This window comes from Lampetra planeri, chromosome 22 (genome assembly GCF_965212315.1).
Source record: "Lampetra planeri chromosome 22, kcLamPlan1.2.h2, whole genome shotgun sequence".
NCBI classification, from domain to species: Eukaryota; Metazoa; Chordata; class Hyperoartia; order Petromyzontiformes; family Petromyzontidae; genus Lampetra; species Lampetra planeri.
This window is the reverse complement of record NC_136128.1, coordinates 9,028,070-9,046,359: the sequence shown is the minus strand read 5'-3', so window position 1 is coordinate 9,046,359 and position 18,290 is coordinate 9,028,070. Positions and strand designations below refer to the sequence as shown.

General features: G+C 49.0%; 1 protein-coding gene and 2 non-coding genes across 3 annotated transcripts; 2 read left to right on the top strand and 1 right to left on the bottom strand.

Moving 5' to 3' along the window:
• The first annotated feature begins 302 nt into the window (after positions 1 to 302).
• Positions 303 to 375, top strand: TRNAK-CUU (transfer RNA lysine (anticodon CUU)). The gene has a single exon. It is a non-coding gene; the product is annotated as a tRNA-Lys (tRNA).
• A 2,068-nt stretch (positions 376 to 2,443) lies between these two features.
• TRNAK-CUU (transfer RNA lysine (anticodon CUU)) lies at positions 2,444 to 2,516 on the top strand. The gene has a single exon. It is a non-coding gene; the product is annotated as a tRNA-Lys (tRNA).
• A 5,411-nt stretch (positions 2,517 to 7,927) lies between these two features.
• On the bottom strand, positions 7,928 to 12,102 carry LOC144725115 (voltage-gated potassium channel regulatory subunit KCNF1-like). Its single transcript, XM_078604586.1, has 2 exons — positions 11,458 to 12,102; positions 7,928 to 10,086 (listed from the first exon to the last, which is right to left on the bottom strand). The coding sequence occupies exon 2, from the start codon at positions 10,083 to 10,085 to the stop codon at positions 8,070 to 8,072; it is 2,016 nt and encodes a 671-aa protein (XP_078460712.1). The 5' UTR covers position 10,086; positions 11,458 to 12,102; the 3' UTR covers positions 7,928 to 8,069.
• Between the last annotated feature and the right edge of the window lie 6,188 nt (positions 12,103 to 18,290).

Sequence of the window (18,290 nt, the reverse complement as noted above, 5' to 3'; positions counted from 1 at the left end):
TGACGCCGTGTGACGATGGAGGGGGGGGGTCAAAAATCGTCCAAAATCGCGTGACGTCATTTATGGACGGACCCAAAGTCAGAGCCCCATGTGTCGAATAAACAAAGGTTTGCTGTAGAGGTAGAGAGAATGTCAGACTCTGAAAAATAAGGCTTGTAGATTTAAACTGGACATCTTTGAAAAAGGAGCTTCATCGCTCGTCGGATTTTTCCAGTCTTCAGGAAAGATTCTGACTTTGATCCTCTGCATCGAATTCACTCAAGCTGAAGTCTAAGGTGTTTGCTCCGTGACATGACATCACCGCCCGGCTAGCTCAGTCGGTAGAGCATGAGACTCTTAATCTCAGGGTCGTGGGTTCGAGCCCCACGTTGGGCGCGACTATTTTTATGCTTATTTGTTTTATATGTACACTTACATTCGTTTATTTTCTTGTATGTGGCCTTTGAGACTGAAGCCTGATTGCAGTCTTTGCTCAAAGAGTAACTCGTACGAACAATAGCAGTGTTGTTATACGTGTGAACATTATCGTCTTTGCAAAATGTGGTCGAGGCGAAAATGTGTAATGCTCAGGTCTGGTCGGTAGAGGGAGGAAGAGAACGCACGGCAGTGGATAGGCCATGCAAGTTGTGTAAAGTGCGCGTGCATGGCGTCATCTTTATTCAGATTGGGAGGAATCCGATGCGGCTATTGATTCTTTTTTCACAGATGTAAAAGATAATTATTGCTCAAACGAGCGCTGAGACAGTGATGGAAATTCCACATTCTTATGGCGGGGCGAGTCTTTTCATAGGGGGCCGTCCATAAATGACGTCACGCACCTAGGGGGGGGGGGGGGTCAGACATTTTTGACGATGTGTGACGAGGGGGGGGGGGGTGAGAAATGTTACGTCACATCAAAATGCGCAACTTTAAATAAATATAGACAACACGTTCTACTTAATTAAATAGACTTTTTAATAAATGTTTTCTCCTACAACATCAGAGTGCAGCGCCACATTAAATACTCACTACAATGACAATAGTTTAAAGCGATTTGAAGCATGTTTTATTTTCAAAATGCAAATATTGTTTTGGGGGGGGGGGGCAGAGCTTTGTGACGTCATATTTGAGGGGGGGAATCTGACTGTTTGTGACGCCGTGTGACGAGGGGGGGCCGGGGGGAGGTCAAAAATCGTCCAAAATCGCGTGACGTCATTTATGGACGGCACCCACCAGCTGTGGCTGAGATACCGACCAACTCAAGTGGCCGGGTTCCTTACGCATGAGTGCGAGACCAAGACGCACTCCGCTCCACGGTAACGTTAAGCGAATGACGCCACTAAAATGTACGGTGGTTTTTCAAAAAGAAAAAAAAACTCCACCACAGAACCGCTCAATAAATCATACCTCGGGTGTCACGAGGGCTAATTCTAATGGGTCGGGCTGGCGAGAGTGTACGAGCCATTGCGTGGATGGACGTATCTCTTGCCAAAGTTAATATATTGCGGCTTCTGATGAATTAATCCCAGCAACGTCGTGCACTACATTACCCGCTAATGTAATTGGACGTGGGTCCCTGGCACCGTTAAGTCTCCGCGTGCCGGGTGCGTAAAAATAAATCCAGTGTGAAAACGGAGAACTGTGCAACCCTATAGGATGCACCACCAACCCACTGGGGCGTTTCACCAAGTGGGGGGGGGCGTGGGGGGCGATATTCACCATTTGTATCGGAATGGTATTGCCTGTAAAGTCGAGCAAGTTAATGCTTTACAACAAGCTGAAACTTCATCACCACCACCACCAACGCCAACTTTTCCGCAGTACACTTGCCGATTGGGGCCGCCCATATATGACGTCACGCACCTAGGGGGGGGGGGGGTCAGTCTTTTGTGACGATGTGTGACGAGGGGGGGGGGGGGTTGAGAAATGTGACTTCACATCAAAATGCGCAACTTTAAATAAATATGGACAACACGTTCTACTTAATTAAATATACTTTTTAAAATAAATGTTTTCTCCTACAACATCAGAGTGCAGCGCCACATTAAATACGCACTCCAATGACAATAGTTTAAAGCGATTTGGAGCATGCTTTTATTTTTGTTGGGGGGGGGGGGGCAGAGCTTTGTGACGTCATATTTGAGGGGGGGTCTGACTTTTTGTGACGCCGTGTGACGATGGGGGGGGGGGGGTCAAAAATCTTCAAAATCGCGTGACGTCATTTATGGACGCCCCCATGTGTCGAATAAACAAGGGTTTGCTGCACAGGTATATAGACCACGATCAGAGAATGTTAAACTCTGTATAAATAAGGCTTGTAGATTTAAACTGGACATCTTTGAAAAAGAAGCTTTATTGCTCATCGGATTTTTCCAGTCTTCAGGAAAGATTCTGACTTTGATCCTCAGCATCGGATTCAATCAAGCTGACGTCTAAGGCGTTTGATCCGTGATATGACATCACCGCCCGGCTAGCTCAGTCGGTAGAGCATGAGACTCTTAATCTCAGGGTCGTGGGTTCGAGCCCCACGTTGGGCGCGCCTGTTTTTTTTGCTTATTTCTTTTACGTGTACACTTTACATTAGTTAATTTTTTATTTGTGGCCTTTGATACTGAAGCCTGATTGCAGTCTTTGTTCAAATAGCAACTCGTACGAACAAAAGCAGTGTTGTTATACATGTGAACATTATCGTCTTTGCAAAATGTGGCCCCATAACTTCTTAATTTAGTGGACCGAATGGCTTGGTAGGGAAATTGGCTGTTGCGCTCCCGAGTAATTTCCTCTCAGTAGCAGAGGGAGCGGATACTGTGCAGCGGCATATTACAAGTTGAAATCTTTACTGTTAAATTTCGATTTACAGCTTTCGTGACTGCAGGGATTCATCTTCTTGGTTCTTTCGGAAAGTCACGTAGAAGGGAAATAATAAAATAATAAAAATAAAACATAATAAAATAAAATTCTCACGACGTTTCGGCCACAACGCAAGCAGCCGTCCTCAGGTGAAGAACAGGGCTGTCTTATTCAGACGCTGTCTTTCCGACAGCCCTGTTCTTCACCTGAGGACGGCTGCTTGCGTTGTGGCCGAAACGTCGTGAGAATTTTATTTTATTATGTTTTATTTTTAAAATGTTATTATTTCCCTTCTACGTGACTTTACCGAAAGAACCAAGAAGATATTTACTATTATTAAGCCCTGGATATCAGATTCCATGGAATTTACCAAGTGTTGTGGTAGGTGTAGGCAGCAAGGTGGGTGGTCAGAAGATGGAATTTACAACAAGTCATTACGTCTTTGCAGAGCCTTCCGAGTGTCACCCCTCCTGGTGAGCATGGCGGGTTTTCTCCAGGTACCACAACTCCTGAATCCATTGACGCTCATCAATGAATTCAGCTAAATATCCCAATGCGAGACTGTTCTCAGTAACAATAAAAGTGTATTGAGACTCAGTGAAAGCCATTATTACAATGTATAATTTCCTTCGTCATCACCATCATCTGGCCTGTTTCCATCGTCTTAGTTGGGTGCCACTCCAAATGCACGTCTCGGATTGACTTATATTACTTTTAAAGGCAAGTTCCTGGGAACGTTGGCGTTTATTTATGAATGACCTGCGTGAATGCGGAGGACATGAGTGGCGACGCATGCCCGTTGAGTGACCTCGCTTCAAAGGAGAGACTTCAAATAAGGACGCAATCCAAAAAACTAAACAGCTCGTGTGGGTGGTTGCTAGACGATACGGCGATAGACATCTTTACAATACAAGATCCTCACGTCCCAAGCCCTCGGCTACAACTCCTCCACACAGTCGGTCTACCACTGCCTCATGTTCACCCCCTCGGCTTCTTTGGAGTAGAGTCACTGCTACCGTTCCATTGCAGCATGTATTCTCAGGAAGAACATAATCAACCAGGTAGGGTGTTGACTGTTATGTTATCCGACTCTCTGTTGTGTTACATTACATTTCTAAGTATACTAGATTTGTGTTTATATTTCATTTATACCTGATGATGATTGCTTGTGTCGCAATCGAAACGTCGTATGCTAGTATTTAATTTATTATTTTATCTTTATACGTGACTTTACCGAAAGAACCAAAGTGTATATAGATTGTTGGTACCAGCTATGGGACAGTGTTCATTAACCCCATGACAGCAAGCACGTGTTAATAATGTAAGGGCGATACAACAGCCAGGAGTTGTACAGCAAGCACTATGCCCTGCTGATGAGTGTTGACACTGCAGAAGGTTTTAATTTCAGATCATGTCAATGTAGCGTAGACCCAAGACAGGTTGAAACGGGAGGAATGAATGTTGAACTTCTTTTGCACCGTACGTAGCCAACCATGCTAATGGGAGGTGCGGGGAAAGGACAACAACCCACACACATTAAACGCTGCTCTAAATAAATTAGTTTTCGATGCAGATTAAGAAATATCAGCTCGCTAGACTTGAGAACCCGGTTTAAGAGTTCGTAAGCCCACACCAGAGACTTCGCTTGTCCGTACGCCCCTGAAGTGCCGTGCCGCGACTTTAGCGGTGGCAATTTTCTTTGTGGCTAAAACGGCGAATTATGCAAAAAAAAAACACGCGGAATGAGTGGTTTAACAAAATGTTTATTCGTATTAGCCATGTAAATAGATTGGTAAGATTCAAGTTTCGCTACAATTGGGTGTCACCGCGGATTTTAATAGCGAGTGGCTGAAATCTGCAGGTTTGAAAACCCAGGGTCTCAGCGGTTCCATCTCAGTGCTCTGAAACAGCCCAGGGCTTAATTTCACACTCGATATTTTCCGGAACGCTGTCAGTCTGGCTTGGAGTAGGGATTATTGGTGTAAGGCACTACCAATTGAGGACAAGGCTCACCCGTGCAATGTCTAATAATCCTAGCTTATTGTGCCATACGTTACTATAATCTCGTGATGATAATTACAAACTGAGTAATCATTGGAAAGATGTGATTAACCATGCAAAAAAGATTTAACTACACTTATTTGGACCATCTTATTTGACAGACAACTAGTACAGGTTATTGATAGACAGCCAGTTTTGTTTGACCAGGTTTAGTTTTTTCTTTCTTCACACTTTTGTTATGTAGGCTAGGCGTAGTCACAAACCGTACCTCTCCATAACAAAGGCTCAGTCTTTTGTTATGCAGTCTATTCTTAGTCTTAAGCCTCACCTTATCATATTAATAAAAAGTGTGCCGTACTTGGCCCTTCCCCTCTTCAACCATTATATATACGGAGTGGTAGCTCTTGTAATCTCTCATTTACTTGATACAGCTGTCGTGGCTGTGACGGTTCCACCTGAAGACTTGTGTTGCCTCCGAAACGTCGTGATTTTTATTTTATTTTACTTTTATTAATTTTAATTTTTTACCTACGTGACTTTACCGAAAAACCCTAAGAACACGTTTTATATACATCACAAAATAAGACCAGATGGATGCGGCGTGCTGAAATATTTCCGGATTGTTTCCAGCTGAAATAAAGCACCGAGTACATCCGCTGCGAGCTTCTGCCAACACCGTTATTCAGCCTCTTAAATGTCTCGGGGGCATTCGGCAGATACGGCGGCACATGCAGTGCCGTGGCCTAATGAATGAGTTGTCACTCGGGTTTGATTTACTTGCCAAGTAAACCGCAGCGGAGCGGCACTTGAATCAACGTCTTCAAGAAGCATCATTCAAACGGGCATTGTTACTGCTAAATTGCTTCTCTGAGAATGAATTGAAATTTGCGCTTGGGGCGCGGGTGGAGGGGGTGGGGGGGCTAGGGAAGGGTGAGCGAGGGGGGGGGGTTACGGTTGTAATACATCGCGGTAGTTTGTGGTAGTTTGCAGTGAATAGTCGGATCGCCCGTGTCATTGGCTCATGGCTTACTGGCACCAAGGGGGGGGGGGGGGGGGAAAGAGTAACATCGCAGCCGAGAGGAGTGAGCGAGAGGGATTTTTGTTCGTGGCGGTCATCATTCATTGCGAATTTTATTTCAAGCATCGTGCCACAACAAATGCCGGCAATGGATCAAGCGTGGACATTACTTAGGGGCCGTCCATAAATGACGTCACGCGATTTTGGACGATTTTTTACCCCCCCCCCTCGTCACATGGCGTCACAAAAAGTCAGGCCCCCCTCAAATATGACGTCACAAAGCTCTGCCCCCCCCCCCAAAAAAAAAAAAAACCGTGCTTCAAATCGCTCTAAACTATTGTCATTGTTGTGCGTATTTAATGTGCACTCTGATGTTGTAGGAGAAAACATGTATTATAAAGTCTATTTAATTAAGTAGAACGTGTTGTCTATATTTATTTAAAGTTTCGCATTTTGATGTGACGTCACATTTCTCAACCCCCCCCCCCCCTCGTCACACATCGTCACAAATGTCTGACCAACCCCCACCTATTTGCGTGACATCATTTATGGAGGGCCACTGAAACGAGAATGCAAGACGAGCAGAGCCCCATGGTCTGGCTCCACAGATACACGGACGGATGTTGAGTCCATCAACCCATCGGCATCCCAGGCCAATATCATTCGCCAGCGTTTTGGTTTCAAGCAAGCGAACTCTGGAGATAGGAACGGGCTCGCTGAATAGACGCTGCTAGATGAACAGCTGTCACTGGGAAGAGCACTCCATATGAAATATTGGGGGGGGGGACAAACGCAAATACTGTAGCAATAGCGAACACAGGCACCATTATGCGTTATAGCGAGGCAGGCAGACAAGGAGGGTGTGAAAGGGTAGGTTGGTGAGGTCGAAAGACAGGTAGGTGGTGGGTGGGAGAGGTATCTACCCCAAGGGAGCTATCGTAGTCATAGTATTGTGTTGTCACGCTCGACCCACGCGTGCAGAGTTGCGGGAGAGTCGTGTGTCAATGTTGAGTAGCTGGTTCCTGGACCCAAAAAAAATAAATCACAATTTGCCCCTAATTTTGTCACCGTAAGCAGAACACGTGTAAAATAAATATCTTAAGGCGTTCAAATAAAGTGGCCACGGGAGATTAATTACGGGGTTCCCCCGTTTAATGCGGGTTCGGGTTTGCGCGATTTAGCCCTGGATATGCGGCTAACCAATTGCGAAACAAAATGCGCTCAATGATGCGGTTTGAATTCACTCATGCGGGACAACGTTATGTGTGTAGTGTGTGTACTGTGTGCACTCTGCGTATTGTGTGTACTATGTGTGTACTGTGCGTATTGTGTGTGTACTCTGTGTGTACTCGGTGCATTGTGTGTACTGTGTGTGTACTATGCGTATTGTGTGTGTACTGTGTGTGTGTACTGTGTGTGTACTGTGTGTACTGTGTGTGTACTGTGTGTGTACTATGTGTGCACTGTGTGTATTGTGTGGGCACTGTGTGTGTGTACTGTGTGTGTACTGTGTGTACTCTGTGTATTGTGTGTGTACTGTGTGTGTGTACTGTGTGTATTGTGTGTGTGTGCACTGTGTGTGCACTGTGTGTGCACTGTGTGTGCACTGTGTGTGCACTGTGTGTGCACTGTGTGTGCACTGTGTGTGCACTGTGTGTGCACTGTGTGTGCACTGTGTGTGCACTGTGTGTGCACTGTGTGTGCACTGTGTGTGCACTGTGTGTGCACTGTGTGTGCACTGTGTGTGCACTGTGTGTGCACTGTGTGTGCACTGTGTGTGCACTGTGTGTGCACTGTGTGTGCACTGTGTGTGCACTGTGTGTGCACTGTGTGTGCACTGTGTGTGCACTGTGTGTGCACTGTGTGTGCACTGTGTGTGCACTGTGTGTGCACTGTGTGTGCACTGTGTGTGCACTGTGTGTGCACTGTGTGTGCACTGTGTGTGCACTGTGTGTGCACTGTGTGTGCACTGTGTGTGCACTGTGTGTGCACTGTGTGTGCACTGTGTGTGCACTGTGTGTGCACTGTGTGTGCACTGTGTGTGCACTGTGTGTGCACTGTGTGTGCACTGTGTGTGTGTATTGTGTGTGTGTACTGTGTGTGTGTGTACTGTGTGTGTGTGTACTGTGTGTGTACTGTGTGTGCACTGTGTGTATTGTGTGTGTGTACTGTGTGTACTGTGTGTACTGTGTGTGCACTGTGTGTACACTGTGCGCTGTATTTAGGGCTTGGCGGCCACGATGTTGGAGTGAACGAGATGGCCGTGACTGAGCTGGGAGCGTCCAGAAGCCCGCGACTCGCGCTGGTGCCCGTTGCAACAACACCGCTCGCCGGAACCGAGTCTCATCCCTCCTTCTGCTCCTCCTCCTCCCGCGTCCTCTTCCTCCGCATCTCCTCCTCCTCCTCCGCCAGCCGACGACGCTGCGATCATCTCGCCCGCGAGCCGCTCGGAGACACTAAGCAGCTCCAGCTGATGCTTGGCGGCCATCTCCAGCACCCGCTGCTTGTTGTAGAACTTGACGAAGTTGTTGATGATCGGGTGGATGGGCAGGGCGATCGCCAGGATGCCGCACAGGAAGCTCACGGCCGCGTTGATTTTGCCCAGCTCCGTCTTGGGGTAGATGTCGCCGTAGCCCACCGTGGTCATGGTGATGATGGCCCACCAGAAAGAGTGCGGGATGCTGCTGAAGAGCGTCTCCGGGTGGCTCTGCTCCACCGTGTAGCCCAGCGCCGAGAACAGGTAGACGCCCACGCCCAGGTAGAGCAGCAGCAGCCCCAGCTCCTTGAAGCTGCTCTTGAGCGCGTACGTGAGCGTCTGCAGGCCGCTCGAGTGCCGCGCCAGCTTGAAGATGCGCGCCACCCGCATGATGCGCAGCGCCTGCACGCCCTGCTGCATGCTCGCCAGGCCCATCACGGAGCCGCCCATCTCGGTGAGGGCCAGCACCACGAAGTAGGGCAGCACGGCCAGCAGGTCCACCACGTTCATGGGCGACGACATGAACTTGACGCGGTCCGGCGCGGAGAAGAAGCGCAGGGCGAACTCGACGGTGAACCAGCCGATGCACACCGTCTCGATGGCGGTGATGGTCGGGTGCTCCTCGCCCGCCGCGCCGTCGGCCCCCGGGCTCAGCTGCAGCTCGGGGATGGTCCCCAGGCACATGACGACGGAGGACACGACGATGAACGCGAACGAGGTGAGCGCCAGCGAACGGGCCAGCCTCGACGAGTCGGGCTTTTCCATGAGCTGCCAAACGCCGACCCTCGCCCGCTCGCAGTACCCGCGGCTCGCGGCGCCCGCCGTCCCGGAGTCCCTTAGCTCCGTCTCCACCATCTGCACGATCTCGTCGAGCTCTTCCTGCAGCTCGGAGTAGCGGAAGCGGCAGCAGTCGTCCAGGTGGTCGGCGCCCACCCCCCAGAAGTCCATCTCATGCTTGAAGCACATGGGGCACGCCGAGCGGTCCATGTGCACCTCGCCAAAGTGGTACGCGTCGAGGATGCGGTCGAAGGCGCGCGGGTCGCGGTCGAAGAAGAACTCGCCGCTGTCGGGGTCGAAGTCGTCGTAGGGTGGAGACGAGGCGCGCGCGGACGAGGAGGAGGTGGAGGAGCAGGAGGGGTTGTGGACGTGGCGTTTGGCTGCCTCGGTCGGGACCTCTCCTCTCTGCGTATCTACAGGGCGTGCGTCACGCGGCCGTGGATCTCCTCCCTGCGTACCACTCGGCCGAACGTCTTCTCCTTGTTTCTCCCCTCCATGCGTCTTCCCTCCCCGTGCCCCTCCTCTGCGCGACGACCTCCGCGTCTTCACGCGAGACCTCCTGCACGCGCGCCTCTGCGTCCCCGCGTCCGACCCCGAGAGCGTCTCCCTCTCCGTCCGCTCCCCCGCGTCCACCCCCGTCGCGTCCCCGTCTCCCGCGTCCCTCCTCGCCGACGAGTTCCTCTCGAATCCGCCTCGCCCCCCGGCACGCGACGTCGCCGTCTCGTCTCTCGTCGTCCCCGCGTCCGTCCGCGTCATCGCCGCCGCCTCGGCCGCCTCGCGTCTTGCGGTCGCGCTCGGCCGCGTCGCTGCCCCCGGGCGCACGATGAGCGTGGCGAGCAGCGAGTCGGGGAGCCGCGCGAGGAGCTCGGAGCGCAGCACGTGTCGAGAACCCCCCACGTTGACCGCTAGCTCGCGGTGAGGCGACCCCATCGCGCCGCGATCCGCCAACCTGCGCACGCCGTCCACAGCAGAGGTCCTCTTCATTCTGAAAGGGAAGTGGCGCAGCCAGTGACAGTAACAATAATATCAAATATCGAGAAGTTATTATGGGCTGAGTCGTTAATGCCACCACGCTCCTCGCCAACGCTTGCTGAAAGATAAAGAGCCGAAATGATTTCCTGCTCAAACGATAATCGAGACGGTGCTCCTGTCCTGCTAACAGACCTGAGCCGGTGGTGGGAATGCCTCGTTCCTATGGCAGGTGTAAGTTGACGCCAAGGACACGTGCTTTTTTAACCGCGGCTTATATTCTCATATAATATTTTCCGGGGCCTTCCAACCCCTTAGACCCTGCCGCAGGGAAGGCTAGGGGTGGAAGGGGGTAGGGGAGGGAAATATAAAAAATATCTTTTTTAGAGCTCAGCCCAGAACAACTTCTGCTGAAATTGTGCCCTGCTTTCTACCCTCTGCTAGATGCCACAGCTGCGAAGTAAACTAAAACTACGATTTTTTTATTTATTTTAGCAGGTGAGGCCCACTGAGCTATACAGCTCTTTTTCAGAAGCAACCTGTCCACACGTGATAGTCCAGTGAAGTGGTTTATCACGTGGACACGTATATCAGAAAAATACTCTTAAACGCATCACCGATGTTGATTCTAAATGTGGAGGGAAAACCTGCGGAGGGACTGGAGAAAGTTCCACGTGATCACAGGGAGAGCACGCAAACTCCAATTATACAACCCACGACCTCCTGTTTACCAGGCGCGCCCCAAGGGGACAAACGCGACGCCGCCACCTCCCGTTGTCACAACCTTACACAATCGCTACAGCAATGCTCGTGGCAGGAGCGGTGGCGCAGCGGTTGGCGCACTGCACGGTGAACCCGATTCCCGGTCACGGCTGACATCGGTGGGTGGCGGGTGAGATATGAACCGTGCGTGGGCCTTCTCCGAATGCCAAACAAACGCGGCATTCATAATAGAGGTTTTTGTGTGTGGGTGAGATCGCGTAAATATAAATGTGTCGTTAAACCCGCCACCACCCGACACAGCCAATTAGTAAGGTTGGTCACGTAAAGAGAACGTACCAATTCGTTACTAGTACATCAGACCGGTGTGTTGGAGAGTAAACCCACAACATTTACAATGCGAGTACGACGTTTTGCCAGTAATTTTGTTCACGTGACAAACCTTACTAATTGGCTGTGTCGGCTGGTGGCGGGTTTAACGAAACATTTATATATTTACGCGATCTAACCCAAAAAAAAGCACTTATGGATATTGAGGCATTTATTTGAGCAAAAATATCATAGCAAGCATTAAAATTAATGTATAAGTGTGTAAGGTGGAGGGGGGGTAAGCCCCTTACGACGGACGGGCAGCCGTGTCCATGCGTACGAGAAGAGGAATTCTTACCGCTTAGCGCCTGGTAGAGGTGACTGCTGATATGCACAGAAGAGACGCGGGGAATGTGTGTTGAACCAGAGTGGATGTTGACTGTGAGCACAAGGCCCCCGTGTAAGTCTCGTTTCGTCCTCGTCAGTGTCGTCTCGCTCCTGCTCAAGTGGAGATCTAGAAGGGACGAGTAAACGAGAACTCTCCAAACGTGAAAGTTAAGTTTTAGATATTGTGCCACTGCACCTTTACGCGTTTTGCTGCTGTGCTTTTATGCATGCGTGCGCATTTGTATTTGTTTCTGCATGTGTGTGTCTGTGTGTATGCATGTGTGTGCGTGTGGTGTGTCTGTTTGTTACGTCTGTCTGTATGTACGTATTTGTATGCGTGTCGTCGGTGTGTTTTGTATTCGTATATATTGGTATGTTTGTGTGTCTTTGTATGATGAGGCACGTGCCTCTTTGCCAATGAATGTTAGTATGTATGTGTTTAGGGATATGAATGTGTCTGTGTATGCGAGTCTGTGTTCATTTATATTCGTGTGCACTATTGTGTGCCTTTCCCTGTGTCCCTGCGTGTCTCTCTGTCTGTGTGTGTATATGTTGTGTGTATTTATCTGTGTGTGTGTGTGCGTAACCCACTATCCGACTGCGAGTCTTGAGTGAATCTGCCCGCGTGTCTATATCGTCTCCTGCCTTATAAACGGCGCTGCTATGCGGGCCCCTCCCCTCTCGCCATATGCTAAACAAGCCCAGCATCCGTTGTGCACGAATCAAAGTCTTAGTGATCCTACACACAAAGAAGCACCGACGCTGAACTCAATTCCTGATTACAGCCCTGAGCCGAGTGATGGAAATTCAACATTCCCATGGCAGGGACGAGACAATCCATACGACTACCGCTGCTGAGTTTCTTACATTTTTTTATTGACCCGGGGAGATGTGATGAGCTTCTGGATCCACCAAGCGTATGCTGATGACGATAATTCCATTCTAATCTTGCGTATGGCAATATGCTCATGAGCTAAATGCCACTGTCGAGGTCTGTTGGCCACGACGAGAGGGCTTCAGGAGAGTTCGTTCGTGTAGTTTTGATCGTTCTCTTCCTTTGAACGAGCGCAGACCACAGCGGGTTCACGATTTGCTCCATACCTTTGGTTGCATGGCCACACTCGTGCGGTGGCTTATTTTAAACGTTCAATTTACGAAGGAGGATGGGTGCACCGGACTGTTGGTGTTTTGATGCGGTCGATGGTTAAACACCCCAGTGTATTTGAGGAGGAATGTCAAAGCCGGGAGGTGTGATGTTTTGGCCTGGACCTCAGCATGACGATCATGATGAATGTAAGAGATTGGAAAATCCCCCCCAAGAGATCAGCATTATTTTTTGCTGTAATATTTTTTTGCGTCTTTCAAGAATCCAGGACACAGTGGGGGCAATCAAAAGGAGGGAGGAACAACAGATAACGTACAACAGGCCAGGAGTAATGCTCACCCTCAACATTGGGGAACGAATGAGGGCATCCGGGCTCGCTGCCCTACTGCGGTAGGGGGTAACGATCAGGAGCAGTGAATTTAAGGGGCGAGGAAGAAAATGGGAGAAAGGGCGAGATAGGGGGGGGGGGAGACAATGTAACGGTACAGAACCCAAAATAAAATAACATAAACGCGATGTCCAAGTTGATCAGTCTTGTTATCATCTCCTAGGAGCAGCGATTACCACGCATTGAGGAAGGGTTGTTGTTAAAGATCCGAAATGTTCAAATCCGAAACTCATCCCGAGCGCGCGCGCGCGCGTGCTGTGTGCGTGTTGTGTGTCAGTTGCTCAGAAACAATCGCAAGCACAAACAACAACAACCGCCCTGTCATCAATGGATCCAGCGAGGCCGAGGAGTAAAATTTCCATCTGCGCCTTCCCCCGTCGGCCCCAACCCTCACTCAACTCCCCACACGGCAATGAAACTCCAACCTTCGCGGTCACAATTAAAACACGGGGTGGTCCATATGTCTTGTAACCCCCCCCCACCCATTAAATTATCTAAAACTTTAAGATGTTTTTTTTTTCATTTGAAAAGCAGGTTTATTTAAAACAGCAATTAATATTTAATGGCAAAACACACATGGTAGGCGTCAATTATTTGGGGGTCACAAGACATCTGGAGCGCCCTGTGTACCGTAAATTCGATCACAACCACCATTTGTAAATACGACCACATTATAAGATGCTACAGAAAGTTGTATGCACCCAAAAGTTTGGCAAAGGTGAGGGTTTGTTGTTGCTGTTAATTGTGCTTGTGCCCCATTACCGACGCAGCGCGGCTTTTGGCCAACCATCGAACAAAGATGGCATCGCTCGCTTTCAGATGCTGCTTCTGCGGCCGTCTGGAACGCTCTTCCTTCCGATATTAGGAAGCCACTGGAGCTATGCACCTTTAAATAATCTAGATTTCTAAAAACAATTTTTCTTGATAACTTTTTGTCTTTAGTTTGTTGTCCTTCCCCCGCACCTCCGATGAGCGCGGTTTGGCTACGTACGGTGCGAAAGAAGTTTAAGATGCGTACGTTCAATTACAGCAGCAGCGTCACCTAATAATGTTTGCCAAACTTTGGGGTAATTTTGAAATAAGAGTCTGTTTCATAACCGCGCCGGGCGGTGGTGGCGATGCACGTGGCTTGTAATCCAGCACTGGTGGAGGCATGGAGGGTTGGTGGATTGGAACAATTACAAATGTAGTGAGAATCCCTTCGGGTGAGCATGGGGGAGGTGGAATCCGCCTGGCTTGCCAATAGAATTTAGTCCAGAAAAGTGTGGACTAATATCATCGGTCCCTTCTGTGTGGGATATAAAGTGTTGCCTTTCTGTCCTCTGGCTGATAATGTAATGGTTATGGAGAAGAGTCTTCCAGAAGGTTATTTGAAAAGCTAGCCATAATCTAAGTTATCTTTATCTCGTCTGTATCTCTCTTCTCTCATCTCACTCCAACGTTGTCTCTTGTCTAAATCTCTCAGTCATCTCCATCTCTCATCTCAATACAGCTCTCTACCTTTTGCCTCACTCGGAGTGTATGAATCCACAGGGGTGGTGGGGTGTGCAGGGATATTCTTCACAGGCCCCCCCAATGGGCATGGATGGGTTGGGGTAGGCATGATGGGGGGGGGGGCATTGTCTTCCCAATGCGTGCTTTTGATGTTCAGCTTTGAGTCGTGGGGCTGAGAGCGTGGGAGGGCGGCGGGTGGTCCAGGTTGCAGTCATCGTCCTAAACGCGACCTTGCCTTGATTAAATGTGGGCTTACCGCCTTGGCAGCAGCTGATGAATGGTGTCGCGGTGTCGAAAGAACGGACTCACAAGGGCGCAGGGCGGTTTGGGTTCCCACGTGCGCGCCGAGTCATTTAAAAAAGGGGGATCAAGGGACAGAGAGCCACTGTGAGGAGGGCGTGTAAGCCAGCCGATCTCCACCTGTGTGGGGGAGCAGGCCACGGCGTGGATACTGTGCAGGAGAAATGTCGAATGTGTGTCAGCATCACTTTGCGTCGACACAACACACTGATATCCAACGTGAAACATCCGCCTTACTAACACAAAACACACCGATACACAAAGTACATCGCATGGCTTACTAACACGATACGCGCCGATACAAAAAGTGCACCACATGGCTTACAAACACAAAACACACCGATAAACAATGCTCATCGAATGGCTTACTAACACAAATACATCGATACACAACATGCAACACACGGCTAAATAACACAAAAACACCGATACAGAACGGTGAAACGCATGGCTTACTAACACAACAACACACCGATACACATCGTGCAACACACGGCTTACCAACACCGCGTTGTCTCGAGGCGTGGGCAGCAGCTGCCAGTTAAAGTAATTCACGCGCGCCAATAGAGATGTTTAAGTGCCATGCGGGGGGGCTGGGTGGAGGGGGGGCTGGGTGGAGGGGAGGGTGGGGCTGGGTGGAGAGGGGGGGATAAGGAGGGGGGGGGGCAGAGACCAATACTCTTGATGGGGTTTCCACAATCCCAAGTAGGATATATATTTTTAAAAATATGTATTATAATTTTGAATACCGCTTAATCCAGATTGTGCTATCTACTCAAGCGGATCTCAGTTCAATCTCCAAAAATTGCTTGAGGTCATCTCTGGTCCACACACTGCTAGAGGGGCGAGGACTTCCCACTCGTTCTGCATACGAGAGTCAGGTTCGTCCCGTGGCATTCAAACCGATATTCTATTCACTGCACTACCCGAGTTCCATTCTATCTAGGGGACATTTTTGCCAGTATGATGAACAACAGTGGTGAGACAAGGCGATAAAGAAGGCTGTCTTTGGTGTAGGCCAGGGGTGGGGAACCTTTTTTCTGCCAAGGGCCATTTGGATATTTAAAACATCATTCGCGGGCCATACAAAATTATCAACTTAAAAATTAGGCTGTTATATTTGGTCAAACATTTAATTAACTCGCCCCTAATGTGATGGCTGGAACTGCTTCTCTTTGGTAAGGCGTGTGATGTTAGCTGGTATTGATGATGTCGCTACTCGCAACCGCTTTTCCAGGTTTGCTCCTAGATTTATTGAATTTCGAGTCCCGCCTGCGGTTGCCTTGGCAGGGCCGGACGTTCCCCACACTGGTGTAGGCCAATCCGTTTCAAAGACAAGACGTATTTCATCAGAGCGTGTTTGTTTGCATGTTTTGCCACACGTATGTGTGGTTCATGCAGACTTGATTTCTTGCAATAGGTATCTATTTGATGTTTGAACAGCTTAACGCCTGTTTCATTGCCAGGAAGGGTCAAAACTATTCTTATTTTTCATCAGTGACAAATACATGAACCGGTCCTGGGCCTCCCCTAGGTCGACTCAGGCTTAAATGAACACCCGGTGAAGTGTGTAAATACATCAGCGATGGGCAGACTATTACCTCGTGTGCCTTCACCGGTGCTCGCTAACATCACTTGCCCCATCAGTTGTGTGGTTATCAGGGGGATCTTTGTATGTGTGGTCATTGTTTAAATGCTCCCGTGCTCAGCTGGGATCGATGCATCTCGTTAGGGTAAGAGGCTTGCTCATCTTGCTTTACTTGCCTTTTGCCCGTCCAAGGACGGGTGTATTGCAGTAAATCTGAAGCTTGCAAGCGAAAAGCAGACCGCGACGTAATATTCACTGCATCAATTCGTGTGCAATTTGTAAGGGCGCGGTGACACAGACCTATTTCATTTTAAGGTTATAATCCCTTGTTCATCGTGACGTCCTTTTTACTTCGATGTCTCAACAGCGTGACGGAGATCGCGTGACGTGAGGGTTCTGCCTTTGTAGTGAGGGTTGTGAGTTGACGCCGAGGAGGGGGGAGGAGGCGCCTCGCTCCCCCCCCCATGTGGAGTGACGTCACCCGCTAATTAATATTAATGGGGGGGGGGGGGGGTGTCCATTTGGAAGACGTCACCTTATAATGATTTTTAATGAGAGGGGCTGTTCGATGTGGAGTGACGTCACCTGCTCATGATTATTAATGAGGGGGGAGGGTGCTCCATGTGGAGTGACGTCACTTGCTCATGATTATTAATGAGGGGGGTGGTTAATGTGGAGGACGTCACCTGTTCATGATAATTAATGTGGGGGGCTGGTCGACGTGGAGTGACGTCACGAGCGTTGCACACAGACATTCTTGGCTCATTAGAGTAGGTAATCATAATGGAGGGGTGTCAATTTGGAAGACGTCACCAGCTCATGATTATTTTTTTTCCCTGAAGACGACCGCATGTGTTGCGATCAAAACGTCGTAGTTTTTATTTGAACCTATCTACGTGACTTAACCGAAAAACCCAAAGAATATGAATTCCTGCAGTCACGAAAGCATTACGTCAGGATTCAGCTCATGATCATTAATGAGGGGGGCTGTTCGATGTGGAGTGACGTCATTTGCGGATGATTATTAGTGAGGGGGGGGGAGTACTCCATATTGAGTGACGTCACCCGCTCATGATTATTAATGAGTGGGAGGTGTCTATTTGGAAGACGTCATCTGCTCATGAATATTAATGAGGGGGGCTGGTCGATGTGGAGTGACGTCACGAGCGTTAAGGACAGACATTCCTGTATGATTATAGAGGGTATGTGCGGACACGTGCCGGGCAGCCTGTACTTTCCTTTAGGGAAACGGGGATAAGTACACATACAAGTAGCGTGTATCATCACATGCCAGTGTATAGAAAATTTTCCCACTCCAGCAAAAAAAAAATCATTGCTGTGGTTTTCTCACCTCATGATGATTGATTGTGTTGCAATCGAAACGTCGTGATTACATTTATTTTATTTTATACCTACGTGACTTTACCGACAGAACCAAAGAGTACTGCAGAATAGATCACGTGAGTGACGTGGCACCGGAGCCTTGCGTGCCCTTCACGTAACCGACCCGGACTGAGCGCTTCATCTTTGTGAGATCGGGTTATTGGGGGCGACGGGCGGTCACTAATTTGCTCTTAATATTTCATTATTGACGCTTCGCTTTGCAATGCTCTTCCTTGAGGGAAATGCTGCTTGGAGCGATGGGGCTTAAAGCAAAAAAAAATCCCTGCCGCCCACTTTTCAAGGGTGAAACGGAAAGGCCATGGCAGAGAGAGAGAGAAATCTATAAAATAAAATAAATTCAAAGGTTGGGGTGCAGTCCCTGCAATTTCTTGCTTACGCCACTGTTGATAGAAGAGCCTTCTCCACGATACAGGCGTGCTCCAGATGTATTGTGACCCTCCCCATTTAATTCTCTAAGACGTAACATCTACTAAAAGTAAGGTTTTATTTAAAACAAATGAATACGCAAAGTAAAAAAAAATAGGT